This window comes from Neofelis nebulosa, chromosome 1, assembly GCF_028018385.1.
Source record: "Neofelis nebulosa isolate mNeoNeb1 chromosome 1, mNeoNeb1.pri, whole genome shotgun sequence".
Lineage (NCBI taxonomy): Eukaryota > Metazoa > Chordata > Mammalia > Carnivora > Felidae > Neofelis > Neofelis nebulosa.
In genome coordinates, this window is record NC_080782.1 from 150929035 (window position 1) to 150954135 (window position 25101).

General features: G+C 38.6%; 1 protein-coding gene across 10 annotated transcripts in view; it reads left to right on the top strand.

Moving 5' to 3' along the window:
- The window catches only part of LOC131517576 (putative olfactory receptor 2W6), an 84224-nt gene extending 61309 nt beyond the window's left edge, over window positions 1-22915 (top strand). For 3 of the 10 annotated variants that reach the window (XM_058739894.1, XM_058739912.1, XM_058739862.1), the window contains 4 exons: window positions 3259-3468; window positions 14982-15153; window positions 16889-16987; window positions 19657-22915. In XM_058739894.1, the coding sequence (XP_058595877.1) occupies window positions 21291-22223 (933 nt within the window). In that variant the 5' untranslated portion in view covers window positions 3259-3468; window positions 14982-15153; window positions 16889-16987; window positions 19657-21290 and the 3' untranslated portion in view covers window positions 22224-22915. Of the gene's footprint in view, window positions 1-1427; window positions 2870-3258; window positions 3469-6477; window positions 8702-14981; window positions 15154-16888; window positions 16988-19656 lie in introns of those variants that run through there. The other 7 variants (XM_058739902.1, XM_058739873.1, XM_058739920.1 and 4 more) reach the window with 6 other exon arrangements.
- Window positions 22916-25101: the final 2186 nt, after the last annotated feature.

Below are 25101 nucleotides of genomic sequence, written 5' to 3' on the forward strand. Positions count from 1 at the left end.
TAATAAAAGCTATCTATAAAAAACCCATGTTAACATCATCCTCAATGGAGAAAAACTGAGAACTTTTCCTTTATGGTCATGGACAAGACATGAATATCACTCTCACCATTTTTATTGAACATAGTACTGGGAATACTAGCCACAGCAGTCAGAGAGCACAAGGAAATAACGGACATTCAAAAATGGCAAGGAAGAAGTAAAATTTTCACTATTTTCAGCTGACATGGTACAGCACATAGAAAACCTGAAAGATTCCACCAAAAAATTTATACAAAAATTTAGTAAAGTCATAGGATACAAAGTCAGTATACAGAAATCTGTTATATTTCTATAAACCAATAATGAAGCGTAGAAGATAGGTTAAGGAATCAATCTCATTTACAATTGTACCAAAAACAATAGGATACCTAGGAATAAACCTAACCAAAGAAGTGAAAGATCTGTATTCTGGAAACTATAAAACACTGATGAGAGAAATTGAAGATGACACCAAAAAATGGAAAGATATTCCATGCTCATGAAGAACAAATACTGTTAAAATACCTATTCTCCCCAAAGCAGTATTTACATTTAATATAATTTTTATCTTTTTAAAAAATAGGACACACTTCTTAATTTATATTTTATGAACAGGTTTTCCAAATAGGTTTTCTGTACCATTTTGTTTTAGTATGTAGTACAGTTAAAGGGCTTTCTAAGGCCAATTATTTTTAAGATGCTGTAAGTAAGGTAAAATCAGAGAAATTTATTCATTGAATCATTTGGGATAACTAAGCTGTTTAAGGTTATAGCAATCAAAATAAGATATTTTGCAAATTCACAGAATATTATTTATTTTATTTCCCAAAAATTAGTGTTAATTTTCTTTGACCATCATAGTTCAATATGCTTTGGGTAAGCTAGTTAATACCAGATGAACGGGGTTTTCCCATTCCTAGGTTTGAAACTAAGAGTTTGTAACAACATGGATGGATCTAGGTAGAATAAGTGAAATAAGTGAGTCTTATGTGGAATTTAAGAAACAAAACAAATGTACAAATAAAAAAAGAGACAAATAAAATACTAGACTCTTAAAGTAAGCCCCTTCTCTTTAATAAATACTGAACTAAAAATTTGATTCCTGAGGTGCCATAGAAATGGCAAACATTATTCTCAATCATTTGGCTACTTTCTACTTAGCTTCTTAGTCTCTTTCCTTAAACATTGCAAGAACTGACTGTGGCTCAGTCAGTTAAGTGTCCGACTTTGGCTCAGGTCATGATCTCGTGGTTCATGAGTCTGAGCCTTGAGTTGGGCTCTATGTTGACAGCTCAGAGCCTGGAAGCTGCTTCAGATTCTGTGTCTCCCTCTCTCTCTACCGCTCTCCCACTTGTGCATACTCTCTCTCTCTTTCTCTTTCTCAAAAACAAACATTAAGAAAAAAATAAAAAACAAAACAAAACAAAAAACATTGCAAGAACTGATTAATTCCTTAGGGTAAATATGAATTACTTTTCAGGGTCATCCTACGTTTTGGAATTCCTGTCACTCAAATCCTGGCTGTCTTAGGAGCTTGACCTCCAATTTTGTCTCTTTGGTCCTATGAGGTCACCAAAAGCTCTCCTGGCTTTTCTACTCATTAAAAGAGGTTTTCAATACATCCATAGTTTTTGTCTCATGTCAATGTTTAGAATAATTCCCATGGGGAAAAGTTTCTCATAAGTTATTAGACCATTACCATGCAGTTCTTTCTAGTCTATGATCTTGGTTTTTCAAATACTGGTCATTAACAGTTTTTTCAAAGATTTGTTTTGTTTTGCTTTATTATTAGCTTTACTGGGTTCCAGTATGGCTCTTCTAAAACTACTCTATCATGGCCAGGAGTAGAAGTTTGTATTAATTATCTCTGACAATTACTGATTCTATTTTAGGTATTTTGTTATTTCTTAGTTTTTTATTTCCTTTTTAACAATATCGCCAAGAAAATGATTTTAAGTGATGTGATATTCAGAATTTTTTCTATGCTACATAGTTTTGGTTTTGCGGTAACTCATTGATGCTTATGATCTATACTAATATCTTATTAATTCATGCTTAACAAAGAACTCCACAAATGGGATTATGTGGACCTTGGCTAATATGTTAATTAAAAATTTTAGGAGAACCCAGAGCCAAAATATTCTTTTAGATTACAAAATATTCTGGATGATGGGTATAATATGTTTCCCAAGGGAAAAAAGAATTTTCTATTTGCCCAACATATTTACTGAATATATTCCAGGTCATTACCACCAGTCCCAGCAACTGCCACCTAGCAGAGATCAAATCAAAGCATCGGTTTTTATTTTTCCCTTGTTTCTCTTGTTTTGGGCTATCAATATGCTAACTAATATCCCAGACATACAAAAGAGTGTGGATATAAACATTTTTTGTTGGGTGTAGTTATCTAAGTATTATACATCAGCAGGGAATATGGTTCTTGGTACAATTGTAAATGGTTTGATTTCTTGATTTCTCTTTGTGTTGCTTCATTATTGGTGTACAGAGATGAAACCAATTTCTGTACATTAATTTTGTGTCCTGAAACTTTGCTGAATTCATGTATCAGTTCTAGCAGACTTTTGGTGGAGTCTTTCAGGTTTTCCATGTAGAGTATCATGCCATCTGCAAAAAGTGAAAATTTGATTTCTTCTTTGCCAATTTTGATGTCTTTTATTTCATTTTATTGTTTGATTGCTGATACTAGGACTTTCAACACTGTGTTAAACAATAGTGGTGAGAGTGGACATGCCTGTTGTGTTCCTGATCTCAGGAGGAAAGCTCTCAGTTTTTCCCCATTGAGGATGATACTAGCTGTGGGCTTTTCATATATGGCTTTTATGATGTTTAGGTATGTTCTTACTGTCCCAACTTTCTTGAGGGTTTTTATTAAGAAAGAATGCTGTATTTTGTCAAATGTTTTTTCTGCATCTATTGGCAGGATCATATGGTTCTTATCCTTTCTTTTATTAATGCGATGTATCACACTGATTGATTTGCAAATATTGAACCCTGTATCCCAGGAATGAATGCCACTTGATCATGGTGAATAATTCTTTTTATGTGCTGTTGAATTCAATTTGCTAGTGTCTTGTTGAAAATTTTTGCATCCATGTTCATCAGGGATATTGGCCTGTAATTCTCCTTTTTTTGTAGGGTCTCTGTCTGGTTTGGGAATCAAGGTAATGCTGGCTTCATAGAATGAGTTCTGAAGCTTTCTTTCCATTTCTATTTTTTCAGAACAGCTAGAGAAGGATAGGTATTAACTCTGCTTTAAATATCTGGTAGAGATGAGGAGGAGCCAGGATGGTGGAACAGCATAGAAGTTTTTTGTGTGTCTCGCATCCATGAAATACAACCAGACCAACACTAAACCATCCTGCACACCTAGAAAACTGATTGGAGGATTAACACAACAATCTGCACAACCTGAACCACAGATTTCAGCAGGTATGCAGCATGGAGAGGTGAACTTGGGGAGCATGAACTTGGGGAGTGAGAAGCCACAGCAGGCAGGGAGGTGCATTTGCAGGTGGAGAGAGGACAGAGATGGGGGAGGGGGGAGAAAATACTGGAAAAGCACCCCTCCCCAAAAACAGCTGGAGAGAAAGTGGAAAATTGGAAACAGCTGCAGGGACTAAACTAAAAAGGGAGAAAGGAGAAAGGAGAAAAGAAAGGGTTTAAATTCCATTAAGACTGTAAACAAGGGGAGCACAAAGGCTGCAACTCTGCAGCTTGATACCTGGTGGTGCTCTGGTGGGAAGGGTGAATCCCCAGGAGCAGAGTGGGGTCCAGGAGCTTATTGGGCCACACAGGGACAAGCGGTTCCACTGCTGGAAGGACATTTGGTAGAGACCGTTGAAGCCACCTGATCCCAGCAGATCCCAGAGAATGGCCACATTTGCTGGTGCTGGAAAAAGGTTGTTAAGGGTGAAGCCTGGTGCCAGATGTGTGTTGTGATTTTCCATAATCCCTGAAAGCTGCTGCTACACTATCTCACGAACTTTTTCTGGGGCAGGCTGGCACCTGGCTGTAGTCTCGGGCACTGGCAGCAACAGGGTCCAGCAAGCGTTCCTGGTTGCAGTTGACATTAGGCCATTGCTTGGTGAGACCCTCCCACAGAGGGGCGGGACGGGTCAAAGCCGCAGTCCTTCAGAAGTAAGGGGCCGGGGAACACAGCGCATCTGAGACAAAACTCGGGAGACAGGAACTACCTGGGGCTTTTTTTCACAAAACCCGGAGAGTGGATGAAAGCTGAAGACAAAGGAAGGGTGTGCAATTGCTGAGTGGGGAGAGCAGAGTTCCAATACTAGGGACTGGGTAGCTGGGTGGTGCCATTTTCACTGCTTCCGCGCATGTGCTTTCCCACCTACAAATGCCACAACACTCCACCCCAGTAGGCTAGCAGAACCATCTAGTGGAGAAGGGAGCCGTTACACTGAGCCCTGCCCAAATGGGCCAAACTCGATCTTCAAGAACACAAGTCTCACCGCTTGCTTAGTTTAAGGACTATAAAGTGCTTCATAGTCTGACTTCTAGGGAAAACAAAGTAATTTCAGTCCTATTTCAATCTGTTAGCAGGTCCATGTATTCAATTATTTCTTTTTTTTTCTTTTTCACTTGTTTTCTTTTTCTTGAATACAGAAAAAGAAAAATTTATTTTTATTTTCAATTTTTATTAAAAATATTTTTAACTTATTTACTATATTTTTTACTTTTGTGTAATTTTTTTCAAATTCTATTTTACTTCCATCATTTTATTTTAGTCTACTTCACTGTGTTCAGTTTTTCAAATTTTCAAACGATTTCCTTTTTTTTCTTTTTTACATTCTTTTTCTTTTTTCTTTTTTTTCTTGAGGCAGAAAGAGAAAAAACTTCATTTTTACTTTCAATTTCTATTAAAATATTTTTCTTTAATTTTTTACTATATTTTTTACTTTTATGTATAACTTTTCAAATTATATTTTACTTCCATCATTTTATTTTAGTCTACTACAGAGTACTCACTTTTTTAAATTTTCAAATGATTACCTTTTTATTTTTTCTCTTTTTTCTTTTTCATTTCTTTTCTTTTTCTTGAATACAGAAAGAGAAAAAATTCATTTTTTAAAATTTTTATTAAAAATATTTTTCTTTAATTTTTCTACTATATTCTTTACATTTGTGTAAATTTTTTCAAATTCTATTTTACTCCCATCATCTCATTTTAATCTACTTCAGTGTATTCATTTTTTCAAATTCTCAAATGATTTCCTTTTTTTCCTTTCCACCTTTTTTTTCCTCTAATCTGTCAAACCACTTTCAACACCTAGACAAAAACACACCTAGGATCTAGCATCATTTATCCAATTTTGTGTGTGTGTGTGTGTGTGTGTGTTTAATTTTAATATTTTTTTATTTTAATTTTTTTATTTCAATTTTTCTACCTCATTAATTCCTTTTCTCCCTTCAAAATGACAAAATGAAGGAATTCACCCCAAAAGAAAGAGCACAAAGGAACGACAGCCAGGGATTTAACCAACACAGATACAAGCAAGATATCTGAACCAGAATTTAGAATCATGATAATAAGAATACTAGCTGGAGTCGAAAATAGATTAGAATCCCTTTCTGCAGAGATAAATGAAGTAAAAACTAGTCAGAATGAAATAAAAAAATGCTATAACAGCTGCAATCACGGGTGGATGCTACAGCAGCAAGGACGGATGAGGCAGAACAAAGAATCAGTGAGATAGAAGACACAGAGAATAATGAAGCAGAAAAAAAGAGGGAGATTAAGGCAAAAGAGCACAATTTAAGAATTAGAGAAATCAGTGACTCATTAAAGAGGAACAACATCAGAATCATAAGGGTCCCAGAAGAGGAAGAGAGAGAAATGGGGGTAGAAGGGTCATGTGAGCAAAAAATAGTGGAACACTTTCCTAACCTGGGGAAAGACACAGACATCAAAATCCAGGAAGCTCAGAGGACCCCCTTTAGATTAAACAAAAACCGACTATCAACAAGGCTTATCATAGTCAAATTCACAAAATACTCAGGCAAGGAGAGAATCATGAAAGCAACAAGGGAAAAAAAGTCCCTAACCTACAAGGGAAGACAGATCAGGTTTGTAGCAGAACTATCCACAGAAACTTAGGAGGCCAGAAATGAGTGGCAGGATATATTCAATGTGCTGAATCAGAAAAATATGCAGCCAAGAATGCTTTATTCAGCAAGGCTGTCATTCAAAATAGAAGGAGAGATAAAGAGTTTCCCAGACAAACAAAAATTAAAGGAGTCTGTGATTACTAAAGCAGCCCTGCAAGAAATTTTAAGGGGGACTTTCTGAGGGGAGAAAAGATGAAAATATAAACAAACAAACAAATACCAAAAGAAACAAAGATTAGAAAGGGCCAGAGAACACCACCACAAACTCCAACTGTACAAGCATCATAATGGCAATAAATTCATATCTTTTAGTAGTCACTCTAAATGTCAATGGACTCAATGCTCCAATCAAAAGATATAGGGCAACAGAATGGATAAGAAAACAAGATCCATCTATATGCTGTTTACAAGAGAGCCACTTTAGACCTAAAGATTCAGATTGAAAATACGGGGATCCTTATCTACCATGCTAATGGTCAACAAAAGAAAGCCGGAGTAGCCATAGTTATAACAGACAATCTAGACTTTAAAGACTGTATCAATAGATGCAGAAGGGCATTATATCATAATCAAGGGGTCTATCCACCAAGAAGACCTAACAATTGTAAACATTTATGTGCCAAATGTGACAGTACCCACATATATAAATCAATTAATCACAAACATAAAGAAACTCATCGATAGTAATACCATAATAGTAGGAGACTTCAATACCCCACTCACAGCAATGGACAGATCATCTAATCAAAAAATCAACAAGGAAACAATGCTTTGAATGTCACACTGGACCAGATGGACTTAACCAGATATATTCAGAACATTTTGACCTAAAGCAGCAGGATACACATTCTTCTCCAGTGCACATGGAACGTTCTCCAGAATAGACCATATCCTGGGACCCAAGTCAGCCCTAAGTAAGTACAAAAAGATCGAGATCATACCATGCATATTTTGAGACCACAATGCTATGAAACTCGAAATCAACCACAAGAAAAAATTTAGAAAGGTAACAAATACTTGGAGACTGAAGAACATCCTACTAAAGAATGAATGGGCTAACCAAGCAGTTAAAGAGGAAATTAAAAAGTATATGGAAGACAATGAAAATGATAACACCACAACCCAAAACCCCTGGGATGCAGCAAATGTGGTCATAAGAGGAAAGTATATAGCAATCCAGGCCTTCCTAAAGAAGGAAGAAAGATCTCAGATACACAACCTAACCTTACACCTTAAGGAGCTGGAAAAAGAACAGCGAATAAAACCCAAAACCAGCAGAAGACAGGAAATAGTAAAGACTAGAGCAGAAATTAATGCTACCAAAACAAACAAAAAAAAACCCCAGTAGAACAGATCAATGACACCAGAAGCTGGTTCTTTGAAAGAATTAACAACATTGATAAACCCCTATCCAGTCTGATCAAAAAGAAAAAGGAAAGGATGCAAATACATAAAATCAAAAATGAAAGAGGAGAGATCACAACCAACACAGCAGAAATAAAAACAATAATAAGAGGATATTATGAGCAATTATATGCCAATAAAATGGGCAATGTGGGAGAAATGGACAAATTCCTAGAAACATATACACTACCAAAACTGCAACAGGAAGAAATAGAAAATTTTGAACAGACCCACAACCAGTAAGGAAATTGAATTAGTAATCAAAAGTCTGCCAAAAAAACAAGAGTCGAAGGGCCAGATGGCTTTCCGGGGGAATTCTACCAAACATTTAAGGAAGAGTTAACACCTATTCTCTTGAAACTGTTCCAAAAAATAGAAATGGAAGGAAAACTTCCAAACTCTTTCTATGAAGCCAGCATTACCTTGATTCCAAAACCAGAGACCCCACTAAAAAGGAGAACAATAGATCAATTTTTCTGATGAACATGGATGCAAAAATCCTCAACAAGATATTAGCCAACCAGATCCAACAATACATTAAAAAAATTATTCACCACGACCAAGTGGGATTTATACCTGGGATGCAGGGCTGGTTCAGTACCCAGAAAGCAATCAATGTGATTCATCACATCAGTAAAAGAAAGGACAAGAACCATATAATCCTCTCAAGAGATGCAGAGAAAGCATTTGACAAAATACAGCATCCTTTCTTGATAAAAACCCTCAAGAAAGTAGGGATAGAAGGAGCATACCTGGAGATCATAAAAGCCATATATGGACGACCCAATGCTAATATCATCCTCAATGGGGAAAAACTGAGAGCTTTCCCCCTAAGGTCAGGAACAAGACAGGGATGTCCACTCTCGCCACTGTTATTCAACATAGTAGTGGAAGTCTTAGCCTCTGCAATCAGACAACACAAAGAAATAAAAGGCATCCAAAACAGCCAAGAGGAGGTCAAACTTCACTCTTCTCAGATAACATGATACTCTATATGGAAAACCCAAAAGATTCCACCAAAAAACTTCTAGAACTGATTCATGAATTCAGCAAGGTTGCAGGATATAAAATCAACACACAGAAATCAGTTGCATTCCTATACACCAACAATGAAGCGACAGAAACAAATCAAGGAATTGATCCCACTTACAGTTGCACCAAAAACTATAAAATACCTAGGAATAAATCTAACCAAAGAGGTGAAAAATCTATACACTGAAAACTATAGAAAGGTTATGAAGGAAATTGAAGAAGATACAAAAAAATGGAAAAAGATTCCATGCTCCTGGATAGGAAGAACAAATATTGTTAAAATGTCGATACTACCCAAAGCAATCTACATATTCAATGCAATCCCTATCAAAGTAACACCAGCATTCTTCACAGAGCTAGGACAAACAGTCCTAAAATTTGTATGGAACCAGAAAAGACCCAGAATAGACAAAGAAATCTTGAAAAAGAAAACCAAAGCAGGAGACATCATAATCCCGGACTTCAAACTGTATTACAAAGCCGTAATCATCAAGACAGTATGGTACTGGCACAAGAACAGACAGATCAATGGAACAGAATAGATAACCCAGAAATGGACCCACAAATGTATGGCCAACTAATCTTTGACAAAGCAGGAATGAATATCCAATGGAATAAAGACAGTGTTTTCAGCAAGTGGTGCTGGGAAAACTGGACAGTGACATGCAGAAGAATGAACCTGGACCACTTTCTTACACCATACACAAAAATAAACTCAAAATGGATGAAAGACATCAGTGTAAGACAGGAAGCCATCAAAATCCTTGAGGAGAAAGCAGGCAAAAACCTCTTTGACCTTGGCCACAGCAACTTCTTAACACGTCTCTGGAGGCAAGGGAGACCAAAGCAAAAATGAACTATTGGGACCTCATCAAAATAAAAAGCTTCTACACAGCAAAGGAAACAATCAGCAAAACTAAAAGGCAACTGACAGAATGGGAGAAGATATTTGCAAAGACATATCAGATAAAGGGTTAGTATCCAAAATCCAAAAAGAACTTACCAAACTGAACACCCAAAAAACAAATAATCCAGTGAAGAAATGGGCAAAAGACATGAATAGACACTTCTCCAAAGAAGACAGATGGCCAACTGGCACATGAAAAAATGCTCAACATCACTCATCATCAGGGAAATACAATTTAAAACCACACTGAGATACCACTTTACACCTGTCAGAATGACTAACATTAACACCTCAGGCAACAACAGATGTTGGTGAGGATGAGGAGAAAGAGGATCTCTTTTGCATTGTTAGTGGCAATGCAAGCTGGTGCAGCCACTCTGGAAAACAGTATGGAAGTTCCTCAAAAAACTAAAAATAGAACCTACCCTACAACCCAGCAATTGCACTAGTAGGCATTTATCCATGGGATATAGGTGTGCTGTTTCGAAGGTACACATGCACCCCAATGTTTATAGCAGCACTATAAAGAATAGTCAAAGTATGGAAAGAGCCCAAATGTCCATCAATGGATGAATGGATAAAGAAGAAGTGGTATATATATACAATGGAGTATTTGGCAATCAAAAAGAATGAAATCTTGCCATTTGCAACTATGTGGATGGAACTGGAGGGTATTATGCTAAGCGAAATTAGTCAGTCAGAGAAAGACAAATATCACATTACTTCACTCATATGAGGACTTTAAGGGACAAAACGGGTGAACATAAGGAAAAGGAAACAAAAATAATATGAAAACAGGGAGGGGGACAAAACATAAGAGACTCAAAAATATGGAGAAGAAACTGAGGGTTCCTGGAGGGTTTTTGGGAGGCTGGACGGGGTAAAAGGGATAAGTGGCACTAAGGAATCTACTCTGAAATCATTGTTCACTATATGCTACCTAATTTGGATGTAAATTTTAAAATAAGTAAATAAATAAATAAATAAATAAATAAATATCTGGTAGAATTCCCCTGGGAATCCATCTGGACCAGGACTCTTATTTGTTGGGAGATTTTTGATAACTGATTCAATTTCTTCACTAGTTATGGGTCTGTTCAAATTTTCTATTTCTTTCTGTTTGAGTTTTGGTAGTGTGTGTGTGTGTGTGTGTGTGTGTCTAGGAATTTGTCCATTTCTTATGGTTTGTCCATTTGCCAGTTTGTTGGCATATAATTTTTCATAATATTCTCTGATAATTGTTTGTATTTCTGATGGGTTGGTTGTGATATGTCTAATATCATTTGTGATTTTATCTATTTAGGTTCTCTCTCTTTTTGAGAAGTCTGGCTAGGGGTTTATCAATTTGGTTTATTTTTTCAAAAAACCAGCTCTTAGTTTCACTGAACTGCCCTACTGTTGTTTTGGATTCTATATTGTTTACTTCTGCTCTGCTCTTTATTATTTCTCTTCTTCTGCTGGCCTTGGGGTTTCTTTCCTATTCTGCTCATAGGCCCTTTAGGTGTGCTGTTAGATTTTGTATTTGGGATTTTTATTGTTTCTTGAGATAGGCCTGGACTGCAATGTATTTTCCTCTTAGGACTGATTTGCTGCATCCCAAAGGGTTTCGACTGTTGTGTTTTCATTTTCATTTGCTTCCATATATTTTTAAAATTTCTTCTTTGACTGGTTGACCCATTCATTCTTTAGTAGGATTTTCTTTAACCTCCAGGGATTTGAGGCTTTCCAACCTTTTTCCTGTGGTTGATTTCCAGTTTCATATCATTGTGATCTGGAAATTTGCATGGTATGATCTCAATTCTTTTATATTTATTCAGGGCTGTTTTGTGACTCAGTATGTGATCTATCTTGGAGAATGTTCCATGTGCACTTGAGAAGAATGTGTATTCTGCTTCTTTAGGATGAGAAGTTCTGAATATATCTGTCAAGTCCATCTGGTCCAGTGTATCATTCACGGCCATTGTTTCTTTATTGATTTTCTGCCTCAATGATCTGTCCGTTGTTGTAAGTGGAGTATTAAAATCACCTGCAATTACTATATTCTTATCAATAAGATTGCTTATATTCATGATTAATTGATGTATATATTTGGGTGCTTGCAAATTGTGTGATAAACATTTATCACTGTTACCTCTTCTTGATGGATAGACTCTAATTATTATATAATACCCTTCTTCATCTCTTGTTACAGTTTTTAGTTTAAAATATAGTTTGTCTGATATAAATATGGCTACTCCAGCTTTCTTTTGACTTCCAGTAGCATGATAGATGGTTATCCATCACCTCACTTTCAATCTGAAGGTGGCTTCAGGCCTAAAATGGGTCTCTTGTAGACAGCATATAGAAGGGCTTTGTTTTTTATCCATTTTGATACATGTTTTTGGAGCATTTAGTCCATTTACATTTAGCGTTTTATTGAAAAATATGGATTTGGTGTCATTGTGTTATCTGTAGGTTTCATGCTTGTGGTGTGTCTCTGGTCCTTTGTAGTCTTTGCAACATTCCACTCACAGAGTCCACCTTAGGATCTCTTGTAGGGCTTGTTTAATGGTTGATGAACTCCTTCAGTTTTTGTTTGTGTAGTAAAACCTTTATCTCTCCTTCTATTCTGAATGACAGCCTTGCTGGATAAATGATCCTTGGCTGCATATTTTTCCTATTCAGAACCTTGAATATTTCCTGCCACTCCCTTCTGGCCTGCCAAATTCAGTTGACGGGTCTGCTACTACCCTTATGTGTTTACCCTTGTAGGTTAAGGCCCGTTTGTCCCTAACTGCTTTCAGAATTCTCTCTTTATCTTTGTATTTTGCCAGTTTCACTATGATATGTCATGGAGAAGATTGGTTCCTGTTACATTTGAAGGGAGTTCTCTGTGCCTCCTGGATTTCAATGTCTTCTTTCCTCAGATTGGGGAAGTTCTCAGCTATGATTTGTTAAAGTATACTTTCTGTCCCTTTCTCTCTCTTCTTCTTCTTCCGAAACTCCTAGGATATGGATATTATTATCTCTGATTCTCCCTTGTGGTCTACTAGTTTTTTATTTCTCTTTTTCCCTGCTTCATAATTTTCGATAATTTATCTTCTGTTTCCCTTAATCTGTCTCTTCTGGAACTCCTATGATATGGATATTATTATGTTTCATTAAATCACTTAGTTCTCTAATTCTCCTCTTGTGGTCTAGAATTTTTTAAGTCTTTATTTCAGCTTCATCTTTTTCCATAATTTTATCTTCTATTTCACTTTTCTCCCCTCTGCCTCTTCAATCCTTGCTGTCAACACATTTAGTTTATTTTGCACCTCACTTCAACATTTATTTATTCGTCATGACTATATTTTAGTTCCTTGTTCTCTGCAGCAATAGATTCTCTTCTGTCTTCTATCCTTTTTCAAGCCCAGCTATTAATCTTATGACTATTAATCTAAATTCTTGCTCAGTTATATTGGTTATATCTGTTTTGAGCAATTTTTAGCTGTCATTTCTTCCTGGAATTTTTTTGAGGAGAATTCTTTCATTTCATCATTTTGGCCTGTTTTCTGTCCCTTATGTATTTTAAAAACTTGTTATGTGTCCTGCACCTGTGAACACTACTATATTAAAGAGGCATCATAAACTGTCCAGGGCCTGGCCCTTCAGGAGGTGTTTTTTGGAGTGTGTTACTTGCTCTGTGTTGTTGTGACTCTGGTTGCTTTATCTCCCTACTCGTAGTGATTGTTTGGACCCTACACCAGGCGTTTTTTGATTTGTTCATTGAAGTAACCCTAGGGGAAAAAAAATTTTTTAAATGAGGGTTGGTGGTGGTGGAAAAGGCCTTATCCCATAAAAAGAGAGAAATGACAGGGGCTGGAAAAAAGAAAAGAAAAGAAAATTGACCAGGCAGAGAAACTATATGGCTTAATCCAGAGAGAGAGAGGAAAATAAAGGAGAACAGGTGTAAAAAGAATAGATTAAATATGTCTGCTTAAACAAACCAATAGCCAGAATAACCAGACAAGAGAAAGGGAGAAATAAGAAGGAGAAAGGGAGAAAATATATAGTAAGAATTGTCCAAGAATCAGAAAATGCAAAACCTCTGGGTTTCTTGGAACCAGTGGCAGTGCTGGTCTGGAGGAGGGGCTGTCTGCTTGGTCAGCGTGAATCCGGCTCTGGTAGATACACAGTTACCAGCTGTGGAGGGGCGTGGTCTTGTGTAGGCGGGTCCCGCCTACACTGTGCCCCCTTGTTTGTTCCCTGAAGCCCCACCTTGTTGGTGATGGCGAGAAAAATGGCAACACCCCAGTCTCTTCTCCCCAGACTGGGTGTCCCAAACCCTGTTCAGGCCATCCTCACAGTGCTGCACAGGTGCAAGTGGGCCGTGTTTTTTGTTTTGTTTTGTTTTGTTTTGTTTTTTGGTTTTTTTTGCTCCAGTCTCCATTGTCTCCCTGGCAATCCTCTGGGATTCAAACCCCGATGTCTTAAAGGGTCCTGCTCCATGCACTCCGGTTCCTGGGCAGTGCCACTCCCCCAATGATGAAGGGCCTTCGGCTCCTCACAGTGCCTGGCATGCACAAAGGAGGTGGTTTGTCCCATTCTGTTGACTCCCATGCCTCCCTAGTGCTTGGCTGGGATTCAAATCCTGATGTCTTAAGGGATCCCCCTCCACGTTTCTTGGTTCAGGAAAGTGCTGCTCCACCCCACCAATAAAGGGCCTCTGGCTGGCGGGCACAGGCAGTCTTTGTCCTTTGAATGGTTATTTACCTTCTTCCCACAGCCCTGGAGGGAGGGGATTGCTTTCCCACACTGTGGACTGCCATTTATGAGCTAGTTACCTAGCCCAGGGCTGGCTCCCCTCCTCCCCAGGTGCACAAACAAGGCAGCTGGCCCCGTCTGGAGAAAGCCCTGCAGTTAGACATTGTATCTTCATTTTTTTTCCCAATTCCTGGTCCACGGTTTTTCTCTTATCCAAATACAATCCTACACTTCCACAGCCTCTCTTTCTCTTCCTTTTGTCTCTCCACAAAAGGGGATCCCTCCCTTCCACGCCTATGCTGACCATTTTATCTTTCCCAGTTGGCAATCACGCATCATGCACCTACAGCTGATCAGGTTGTTCCCGTGGGCCTCTGGAGATGTCTCTGTCACTCTGCAGCTCCGACTCTTGGAATTCCAAGTCCTCTGTCCTCAACACTGCTGTGTTTGAGAGGAGAGGGAACTTTGGGTCTCCCTACTTCTCCTCCACGTTGGATCTCTCCAGCCGCTAGCCTCAGTAACCTTGCGGGAACCACAGGCTTAGAAGAAGTGCCCCCCCCCCCCCGCCCGCTCACCATCAACAGAGAATAACGTTCAATTTATGGGAAGTGAAGAAAGCCTCACAAACTATCCTCTGTCTTGGGGCGTGTTCTGTTTTTATTTCTTCAGGCAATTCTTTCTTCATTATACTCTTGGTATTTACACGAGAATTTTACTTGACAGGGCATTAGGATCTTTTTCTCTGCAGTTACCCAACCCTCTGCTCTTTGATGCTGATCAACAGTAACAGCAGAACTCCCAAACTGTGAGATGCTCTTACTAGGATTAAAACCTCTCCACTTATAAAGTAGTCATGGATGTCACACCCAGACTTTTTGTTGCAGCTGAAGATTCTATGAGGAGAAGACTCCCATTTCAAGGTGAGAGCCTGCTTGGAGAATTTAATGAAGACTGGCTTCTTTCACTTAGCAATATTAATTTAACTTAAGCTTCATCCATTTTTTTGTTTGGCTTGCTGGCCTTAAAAAAAATTGCTAAATATGGATGTACCAGTTTACTTATTATTTACCTATTGAAGGACATGTTGCTTACTTCTAGTTTTGGGTGATTAACAATAAAAGCTGGTATCAACAATCACATGCAGGTTTTTTGCGTGGGTGTAAGGTTTGAAATCAGGTAAATATCTAGTAATGCGATTGCTGGGTCACATTATAAGGTGATGTTTAGCTGGGCCTTTTACTTTTTAAACTGAAAATACTAATTGACTGGATACAACTGATTTTTTGAAAACAAGATGTCTGCATAGTGAGTAAATAGCCTCAATACAGAGGAAATTACTGTATTATTGAAGATCATGATAGTTTTTATTGGGTAAATTGAATAATGTAACAGAAAACATTTTGCAAACTAGCTTTATTTTATTGTTACTCCTCCAAACTATCTTATTTGTGTAAATGCAACCAAAAAATCACTGCTATAAATACCATAGTTAGTAGTAGTAAAATGACACACTATTACAAATAAGGAATCTGCCTCATTTGATTTTTGGCTTTTCCTTTTCTTTTGTTCCCCAACAGTGTCTGCTTTATTCTTCATATTCAAACTAATAAAATTCTGGTGACTGCATAAATGCACCTAAGCATTTAATAACATGTTTCTTAATATAGGCATTTTTAAACTTCAGTGGAGATGTGGAGAAATAGGCTTTAGTGCCTCAGTAACTCCATCCCCCTATGCTATTTTTACCTTATTCCTAAGCCCCTCACTATCTTATAATAATTGATCACTTTGGGGCTCTTCCTCCAGAGATGTTTCTGCAGAGTAAACAAGTGAAGTTTGCAGTGGCTTTTAAACGTGGGGACATCACATTTCTCAAAGCTCCCTAGGCACTTACTATAGAAGCTGCCTGCAACTACAAACTAAGTCTTTTGGACAGACAGAAAGAACTCCCAGCCACCAGGTCAAATCAATGTCTTCTGGGTCTTTGGGCACAATGGACAGGCTTTCAGCTGAGAGGTGCCAGAAACCGATTTAGCTAATAGAAACCCTAACCATACTAGATATACATTACCCTTGGTCCATTACAGAACCCCTTTTTAAAAAAAAAAAATGTTTATTTATTTTTGAGAGAAGAAGACAGAGGATCTGAAGCAGGCTCCGTGCTGACAGCAAGGAGCCCAGTGTGGGGGTCGACTCACAAACCTTGAGATAATCTGAGCCAAACTCGGATGCTTAAGCAGCTGAGCTGCACAGATGTCCCTTCCTTTTTTTTTTAAAGACTCAAGATAATTTATTGGCCCCCCCACCCCCCAGTAAGGAAATGAAAAGAGGATAAGTACATGATTTGGGTGCATATAAGCATTTCTGAAAACAGGACAAAACCAAGTAGTTTGTGGGGCTAGAGCAGAAAACAGTAATAGTAAGAGAAGCAAAGGAAGGTGCTGGCAGTTTTTGCCAAATCCCACTTTGCATCTTTGGTTCTAACTTGCTGTGTGGCAGATACATTTTACTCCATCTGAAGGTTTGATAGTCTTGGCAAGGAGAAAACTCTGTTCTGCATCTTTCTGCTTTGGCAGTGATTTTGTTTATAGCAGGGAAAAGGGACCTGTGTGTCTGAGACAGCCCTAACATAGCTTCCCTTCTCCTCTCCCCAAGAATTCAGATCTCACACCCACACTAGGACTTTAAGTGGATGATAAAGAGCATGACAAGAACATGACTTTTAACACACCAGACTGAAAACTGTGTGTGGAGGTGAGTATTGTTTGCTTTCAATTGCTCTGAATGACAGGTTGTAGCTAGAAAGGACTGAAAAGCCAAGACTGTTCTTGTGAGCACCAAAATCAGACTTTCTACATTGGCATAAAACTAGGTTATTAATGCTTTTAAGGTTCTAGGAAGTTTTTTTTCTTAATTAAAAGGACACTTCAGTTTATAAAGATGACCCCTGGGGATGAACCCTCAATCTTTCCTCCCCTCTTTCTATCATTCTGACTGATCAGGATTGGCAGTGGTTTTGTTGAATAACTGGTAGCTCCCCCTTTTCTCTTCACTCAGTAAACATTTAGTGAGTGCCCGGTATGTGCCAGGCATTGGGAGTGATAACTACAAAGGGATTATATGCATAGCTACTTACAATAATACAGGCAGTGTTGTATGATAGTTTAGTGATCATGAACTTTGGAACCAGTGAGTTCTGATTTCAAGTCCTAGTTCTACCATGTATCGGGGATGTGGACTTGGCCTTAGGATTAAGTCATCATAGGCTTTAGTTTTCTACTCTGCAAAATGGGGCAGTGATATTAACGACCTCAGAGATTATATATGAATATAAAATAAGGCAATGCACATAAAGCATTTCATACATTGCAAGCTTGAGAAATGTTACCATTATTCCTATTATTCCATGTTACTATTATTAATTATCTATGGGATAACAGTTTAACTGTTGTATGTATAATCTTTTGTAATTTTCAAGATAACCCTATGAAAAGAATATTATGATATTGTTATTTTCATATTACAGATGAGTAAACCAAGAGCCATAAAGGTTAAAGACCTTCTCAAGTTTATACATGTAGTAAGTGGTTGATCCACGATTCAGACAGAGTCCTTGATTGCATGTTCAAGTTCCCTGAGTTGATTCAAACAAGAATCACTTAGTGAGTTAATCTATCATCAATTATGATGAATTTAACATCATCATTGGTTCTTTCCTTTATCAATTAAAAAATGCTTATTTATTTTGGGAGAGGGAGACAGAGAGAGAGAGAGACAGAGAGAGAGAGAGAGAGAGAATGACCAGGGGAGAGGCAGAGAGAGAGAGAGAGGGAATCCCAAGCAGGCTCTGCACTGTCAGCACAGAGCCAGATGTGGAGGCTCTTTCCTACAAACTGAGAGATTATGACCTGAGTTGAAATCAAGAGTTGGACTCTTAATTGATTAAGGCACCCTGGAGCCCCATCCTTTATCAAATTTTAGCAAACCTCTCCAACTCCCTGATGAAGTTGTTCCTCTTACTGCAATTAATTCCTTTCTCTTCACTATTACTGCTTTTCTCTTGTCTCCTTAATTCTCCCAGTGGAGAATTTGAACAGTTTTCTATAAGAAAGACACTGAGTGGTAGTTTTTAGTTTGATTATCATGATATCAAAAAATAAAAAGCAACTGTCAGATCATTTTTATTACACCTGACTCTTGTAATATTTAAAGACTTCAAAACAGTCAAAAGAAAGGAAGAATTGAGTTTTCTCCACCTGTATATGGGTTTTTGTTCCAGGTCTCTGTTTGCCAAGTTAATATTACTCAGATTTATAATATATGTCAGGCCTGCTTCCAGGAAGAACATGAAATTATTTGCAATTAAAAGCATAACAACTTGCAAAGTCTTCGTGGGCCCTGGAGCTGATTGAGACACAGAATCTCATGATGGCAAGATGCTGGTTTAGACAACAGATGTATGGAATTCAGGCTCAAATGGCTACAGATAGAAGATGGGGTAAACCTGGGTGTGTGAGGCAGATGGGATGCAGTGAAGACTGGGAACTGGAGACAAATGTCTGCTTAAAATTTATCTCCAGTAAATTATCATCTTAGATGAATATTGGCTTGGTGCTACTAGTCACAAACTTTTAAATGAGGTACTAGAAATTATAGTTTAACAAAATCCCCTAATTTAAAAAGTTTTATCTGAGTCAAACAAAATAGGAGTTTCCAGCTTTGGTTCAGAGGTCACACACTTGAGATCTCTGGACAGATATTAACTGACTATACACTTATCACTTGCCAGGCACTTGACAATTGATGGAGATTTAATGATGAACAAAATAAAAGTTCCTGTTTCCTCCCTGTTGCATCTCTGAGCTCCATCCCCAGGGTGTCTGGAACCCAATCTTTCACTTACAAATTGGCTCTCCCATTACATCCCTTGTGTACCCCCTCTTGCTTCTGTGTAATCCCAAATTACTCCCACTTAATTTTACTTCCCCTATCTCCTCTCTCTTGTTCTAATTCTCATTATGGATTTTTAAATTTAGGTATCAATTGGTAAAAAATTATTCACCCTTACAGTATGTAAAACATTCCCTGTCAAATTTGTGTAACCAGTAATTCTAATGAAGCAAGATGACTGTGGACAAAGACACTAAGGGCTTTGTATATACATCAGGGCCCGGCCCTTACCATCTCAATATGCTCTGTGCAAAGACATGAATAAGAGTATAGCTAATGATCTGTATACCAATGGAGAGATGAGATACTGTTGCAAGGAGGAAGGCTAGTATCATTAAGAACAAGTCTTTCTGAACACAATGTGATTAGTAGAGGAGAAAATAAAATTTGAAAGACCTGGATATCTCAAAGCTTCTTGAAGTCAGTGGCAATCTATCTCGAAGGTAATCCTATGATGTATTTCTATTTAACAGAAGAGGGACAACTGGAGAAATCACAGAAAGAATCAACATGGAAATTATTCGTGACATGTATGGAAATAACCTTTTGCCTTTTTGATTTTTCCTTCAACTTCTATTCAAGTGGAGTGAATTTGTTATCTAATTTTGATTTATTTCTTGGTACCTTTATTTACAACTACTATTTAAGATAAGTGCTTAAATTAATTTACCCTCTTGCTCATTTATTTGAGATTTGTTGCCTTATTATCACTTGACTTTCCTGAAAGGTATGGACAGAAGCTACCCCCAAAAAGTGGATGTCCCACAAAATTTTGTCCCATGAAACTGAGTGTCCCACTGCCTCTAGTACATAAGGACCAGTATTTTAAAATGAATCTTTCTGCCTTATATTTGACTCAAATGTTATAGAGGGTGGGAAAGATTCAATCATATGTAGTATTTATAAGAAAATGATTTTTTAAATGGTTGTATGATTCTTGGAGTATTCATCCAGAATAGTTTTATCCACATGAAAAATTAAACAGGTCAAGAGAGTAAAGAGGAGGGGAGAGAATTTGCAAATATTCATTTGAAATAAGCAGTAGTCTGAGTCTGAAACCATCCCCTTCCAACAGGAAAGGGTGTTTTAAAGTACCTGCCCCATCACATTAATAGGTGTGCAGATAGGAGACTTCAACAGAGCTACTTGGAGATTTCACTAATTGCATATTTTAGTTGGGAGTGCAGAGAGTGAACCAGGGGCAGAAAAACCAGGAAATTCTGGGGGATGAGAAAAGTGCCAATAGCTTCTACAGTGGTAGATTCAAGAAAGTCTTGGCTGCTGCAATGTTTTTGAGACAAATGATGGAAGAGACTTTCCTGTGTGTTGGAGGAGGGTGGTGGTGAAGGGAGAGTTAGTGCAGGGTTGTCCTGAGTCTAATCCATTGGAACCACCAGAGGGACAAAGGGAAAAAGTAGCACGATGCTGGGAGAGAATGCTGGATCTCCAGAAGCTGCAAAAGGTGATGTAAGCTTCATGGGAGATGCACCAGTCCAGGCTGGGGACCCACAGGCCCATTGTCCCAGTAAGAAGGCTTATAAGAACCCACCACTTTTCCCATGAAAGAAGAGTCAGCTCTTCAAACACCTCCCAGGCTCAGATTGGAAGAGTAAGAACTTTTCTGTAACTCTTTTCCTTCCCCTTTGCATGGCCCAAACAGGAAGACCCTATGGCCCTACTGTCATACTGGCAGAGAAAGGGTGGGGAGAGAGAGAAGCTGCCCACAGCCCATCCCTCAAGCACAAGGGGTTACCTGGAAGGAGTGATAGTTGGTGGAGGACAAGACTGAATGCTAAGTGAGGCTTTCAGTTGTTGGTATTCATGGGATTGGGTTTTCAAATTAGTGGATTTAGATTCTGTTTGTAACTGAAATTGGTTGTGATACATTTATTACTGTGGAGGTCATGTATCTGCTGGAGTTTTCATCCAGTTGCAGGGGGAAATAGATGGAAAGGACAAAAGAAAACAAAAATGTAGAATTTAGGTCACATCTAAGGACCCATGCTTGTCCTTTAAATCCATTATGTGTATTAATTACCCACTTATTATTCTTAAATCCCACAACAGAGGGTGTGGGATCTCCTGAAGCGATAGGGCTGAAGAGGAGATGGAAACAGCTAATGAGAGCACAGGTGGGGATTTCATCTTAGTGGGCTTCTCTGAGCGGCCCAAGTTAGAGCTGATCCTCTCTCTCTTTGTCCTGATGTTCTACACTATAACTCTTGTGGGCAACGTGGCCATAATCCTACTCTCTATCCTGGATGCTGGACTTCATACACCCATGTACTTCTTCCTCAGAAACCTCTCTGTGCTTGACCTCTGCTTCACCACCAGCATTGTGCCCCAGATGCTGGTGAACATGTGGGGAGGTAACAAAAAGATCAGCTATGCTGGCTGCATGGTCCAGTACTGGGTGGCCTTGGCACTTGGCTCCACAGAGTGTGTGCTCCTTGCGGTGATGGCAGTTGATCGCTATGTTGCAGTTTGCTGGCCTTTACACTATACCTCCATCATGCACCCCAGGCTGTGTCACCTCCTGGCAGCAGCTTCCTGGTCCTCTGGTTTTGCTAACTCCTTTCTCCAGTCCTCAATGGCCATGGTGCTGCCTCGATGTGGAAACCGGCGTGTGGACCATTTCTTCTGTGAACTATTGATCATTGTTAAACTCTCCTGCGTTGATACTGGCCCAACAGAATCTAAAATGTTTATTGCCCGGCTAATCATCCTAGGCATGCCTATCTCCATCATCCTGACCACTTACTTGTGCATCGCCAGGGCAGTAGTAAAAATGCGCTCAGCAGAGGGAAGGAAAAAGGCCTTTAGGACCTGTGCCTCCCACCTAATGGTAGTCTCACTCTTCTATGGGACCATTATGTTTTTGTATCTGCAGCCCAAGGACAACTACTCCCAGGACCAGAGCAAAGCACTGGCAGTGCTTTACATGATTCTTGCACCCACACTCAACCCTCTGGTCTACACACTGAGGAATAAGGATGTGAAGAAAGCAGTCAGGAGCTTGATGGGGATGGAGCAGGTATAGGGAGATCAAGAGTGGGAAGAAAGGTGAGGCAACCACTGGCGACACAACTTGTGGTGTACTTGCTTTAACTGTGCTTGTTTTATGTTTCTGTGAGGGGGTTGGAAAATCTGCTGTGTGCTCTTCTCTAGCTATTCCTGGGATCTTTACAGGGTGGGGACTCACCAGAAGGAAACCTAACCATCCCTTAAAGGAACCTCTGGCCAAGGCAATCTCCCCTGGCAAGTAATTCTGTGTCCCACTGTTAATGTTTTTCTATTTTCAATGCATGGTTACTAGCTTATTCAAATGCCACCAAACATACTCCTAGATGTTACAATAGCACCGATGATCACTCTGCTACATTTATTAAGCAGCTACACGGCCATAGAAGTTTCTTCATTTTCTCCATCACCACTGTCACTATACCATCATCAAAACAGTTAGGAAAATGGAGGATTTAGTCAGTAACATACAATGCAATACTTGTCCATCATGAATAAATATATGTGGAACAAGAAAAAAGAATAAGAATCAAGTAGACAGAGACTACACAGTATACCAAGGATCCTGTTTCTTAGAATTGAAAGAAGTACCATGACTTCAAGGCAAGGCTTTAGGACATGTCAAATTTTATCTTATTTAGTGTTTGAATAATAAGAATAAACATGTTCGCTTGCTGGAGCTATAAGACAGTTTGTAAATTTTAAAATCACACACACACAAAACTGAATAAAGAGAACTGTGAGTTAAGTAGAGACAAGGCAACTGATGTCAATGAGATTCTAAACAGAATTCTCTGCTTACTTTCATAGGAGAGAAGTGCAGAATTAAAAAGCACTATTTGAGTACAGAAGTGAAAGCAAAAGGAGTCAGGGGGCTTGATTTGCACTGCTACATCCAGTGGTTTTCACACAACAATGATCCGTGGTTCCAAATCCACATTGGCATTAACAAGTTGCTCAGTAATTCTGTGGCCTAATATGGGACCCAAGTGCATCCTAATTTTCTGAAGTTTGTCTCAGCGTATAATGACATATCCTTGTAAGAGGAAGTCTGCATTAATTAAAACAAGACTTGAGAAAAACACCCTCTCATTTTCAGAAGAGCACAGTCTTTTCTTATGTGGTTCTGGATGTCATGCTATTATGCCCAGCTACGATAGACTGGAGGCATTACTTTCTTAAATTGCTCATCCATGTGCTTAGAAAGGAGCCTAACACTCTGTAAATAATTAATAGGCTGAATGAATGAATGAATGAATGGACTGAATGAATGCATGGATATGGGAAGATGTCAAAGTTTAGAATGCTATATGCAACATTTCATTCTATAGGATGAGCATTTTGTATTGGCAAGTGACTAAAGGTGCAGATTGAAAATAAAATTATCATATATATGACCAGCTGCAGCCATGTCTACTGAACTCCACTGTAATAACCACACTAAATCACAATAGGCAGAGATTAGTCCAAATAAAAATCATTACTTCAAAGGGAGAAAAAAACTGTAGTGTTTTAACAGCTTTTCAATTAGAGCAGTGGTTCTCAACAAGAGGCAGTTTTGCCCCACTCCCACCCTTGCAGGGGATGCTTGCAATGTCTAGAGACATTTTTGGTGATCACAACCTAGGAGGGAGGTATTACTGGCATCTTGTAAGTAGAAACCAGGGATGCTGCTAAATATTGTACAATGCACAGGATAGTCTTCTACAACAAAGAACTATCCAGTCCCAAATGTCAACAGCGCTGAGGTTGAGAAGCCCTAAATTAGAGAAATAAATATTATGGATGTTCTGATCAAAGACATAACACTTATGAAGGCCACATATTCATGACAGTAGGTAAATTGATATCATTTGAGTTTTTATGAAGTCAGTGATCACTCGGTGTCAGAAAGGGTCTAACTAGGAAAATGGAAACAACTTTAAATATTTACAATGGAGGCCATTTAATGCAGAGCATTGGTGACACAAGTGATAAAAGAACTGCAAATCCAAACAGGAGATACTGAGGAAACCCTGAGATTAGTAACAGTATGAAGTTGCTAACATCCCTAGACTTAAGATAGAAGGAGAGTTGGTATTAGAAGAACCCAAGGGGCAGGGTCATCTGGAAGAAACTGCAACCAACATGGCAGGCCACTCTTGCAAGAACAGGAGCAGCCTTCCTCTACTACTGCCTGAGGTGCCACCTGAAGTGGACTTGGAGGGGATACTAGCTCACCTTATCCCTTTATTCTCTCCCCAGATATTCTATGGATATGGGAACCAAGGAAATACAGCCTGCAGGGCCATTAGCACCTCATCCCATCCCCACTCTACCCCACCACAAACTAAATAGATCAAGGAAGGGCAATAACTGTATCTGGAGACCAATACGCTTAGGGTTGTTACCATTAATCTTTATTACATTCTGCATCCATTCTTACCTTCTATGAATATTTCCTCTCATAGAAAATTCAGGCCCTTACCTTCATAGGCAACTCCCCACCTCTCTCCAGCAAGGGGGCCACATGTCCTGCAAGTTTTGTGTCCATCTCAAGCCCGTTATTTCAGGACTGTCCACTGTACTTTTCATCTCATCTGAGTAACTTCTCAGGGTTGATGGTCTATAAATAGAATAGAAAATAACTGGCTAATATAGACATAAAAATATCCATAACAGCCACAGTCTTCATTCCTGTAATGAGTCATGAGACCACTGCTGGTATTGATTTCAATCACATGATTTTATGATCCAGTTCATGTTATTTTTGCTTTCAAACACTACCTGGTCTACCAACCTTTTGTTTCTGGAAACTATGAGCCTTTGTTGGACTGTCATAGTTTTTGAATGACGCTATCAAACATGGCAGTACTAAGACTTACCCAGAGAATTCCATGGGTTCTAAACATAGTGTT